The sequence below is a fragment of the Epinephelus moara genome, chromosome 17, assembly GCF_006386435.1.
Source record: "Epinephelus moara isolate mb chromosome 17, YSFRI_EMoa_1.0, whole genome shotgun sequence".
NCBI classification, from domain to species: Eukaryota; Metazoa; Chordata; class Actinopteri; order Perciformes; family Serranidae; genus Epinephelus; species Epinephelus moara.
The window spans coordinates 32,856,124-32,857,905 of NC_065522.1; the positions used below are offsets into that span (position 1 = coordinate 32,856,124).

Genomic DNA, 1,782 nt, shown 5'->3' on the forward strand with positions numbered 1-1,782 from the left:
ATATTGGGTTTTTGCCGATATCCAATATGCTGATATAACAACTCATTGGACCGATGACCAATACAGATAGCCACTTTTTTCTCCACCTAATGTCAGTGATCATCACGTCTCCTCTGTAGTGGAATTAACATCATATAATACATGTACACTTATTATCGTGACGGCCCACCAGCAGATGGAGACATGTGAAGTGAATTTTTATAGTTCATTTTAAAGACCATATGGCCGATACAGATGACGTGCTGATATTATCCTGCATTCTTACTTTAATTTATCTTTCACGAGTTTATTTTATTTTTCAACTCCTTCATTGCTGTTGATCTCAGGACGAATAGGAGAATATTTATGATTAAATGTGATATGATTAAATTTCTACTGGCACGTTTATACAATTTTAACATATTATTATAATAATTATAATAATAATAATAATTATTATTATGATTATTGTTTTTGTTTTTTGTTTTTTAAATTATTATTATTTTCTTAATTTATTAGATCTCAATCGCAGCAGACGCGGAACACCTGCTCTGGTCTCGATTTCTACTCGGATGACATTTATGCACGCACCGGAACCGGAAACGGGTCGAGCTAGTAAACAACGCGCAAAGAGAATGGTTCTTTAATGAAGATAATTAAATGTGTGTAGAGTGTGAGCGGACACGAGGCTCAGAGTTCACAGTAAAATGTCTAAAGCAGATGTTCTGAGAGGATTCATCACCGACAGACTCACCGCCGCCTCCCAGGAGATCTTAGCGGCTGTGGACACACTCGTAGCCGGGTATGAGGAGGAGGCTTCGGGGCTCAGAGAGGAGATCAGCCGGCAGAGGAGACAGCTGGAGGCTCTGCAGGTTCAGGTCTTCTGCATCAAAGCAGGTGGGTGTTTCATTCCCTGGGGTACAAATTAAAATCATTAAGCTATGTTGAAGCAGGCACATGCCGAACTCCGTTTAGATATTCTGCAATTTAATATTTATGTGGCTGTCAACAAACCCGCATACAACAAATTAATAAACTGAAAATGTTTCTGTAATGAAAACGACTTATTATTTAATTCGGCATACCTGTAACTGACAAACGAGCACATCATTTAGCTGTTTGATGCGGTATTATGTTCCTGTCCCTGTCCCAGACTCGCAGCAAATAAGGCAACTGAGCTCAACTCACACGTTGATTCATGAGGACTTCCCTTTCAGGTGTTGCTGCTTTGTGAAGGCCGAATTCACGCAGAGACACCAGTGTTATTATTAATGGTATTAAATCATATGTGCATCACATGTATGATGTTACATTAGGTGAGGGAAGTTAGAATACCGTGTTTTGTTATTGGAGTTTGGCGTGTGCTGACCACACTTCACGTTCTGCCTGTAATTTTACTCATAATAAAAAAATTTCAGAAAAGTGAAGTGGAATTAATTGATGTCTTGTTCAGGTGAGAAGTGCAGCAGGGGCTTTGGCCCTGTTGAGGAAGAGGAGGATGAAGATGAGGAGGAGGATGAGTCCGCTGAGCGTCCACAGAAACTGGAAGACTCGACTGATGAAACTTCATCAAGGTTCCTCCATAAACAGCTAGTTGTATCACTTGTTACATGACACAGAGACAGGAAGTGAATGATTTGATGATGTTTGAAAACTGAACCCTCTATGGTCCGGTGTTGCCTTGAGGCAACATGCAACATTTTGGCCATTTAAAGGGCCAGTGTGTAAAATGGGTTGAAAACAGTGACATCAGTGGTCAAATTCTAGATTGCAGGGCTCACTCGCTCACCCCTCCCGTCGGGT

At 40.6% G+C, this 1,782-nt stretch overlaps 1 protein-coding gene across 1 annotated transcript in view; it reads left to right on the plus strand.

Moving 5' to 3' along the window:
* The first annotated feature begins 569 nt into the window (after positions 1-569).
* LOC126403680 (endothelial zinc finger protein induced by tumor necrosis factor alpha-like) overlaps positions 570-1,782 on the plus strand; it is an 8,541-nt gene continuing 7,328 nt past the window's right edge. Inside the window, exons 1-2 of the mRNA XM_050066389.1 lie at positions 570-876; positions 1,433-1,553. Coding sequence (XP_049922346.1) covers positions 687-876; positions 1,433-1,553 — 311 coding nt within the window. The 5' untranslated portion in view covers positions 570-686. The remainder of the gene's footprint in view (positions 877-1,432; positions 1,554-1,782) is intronic.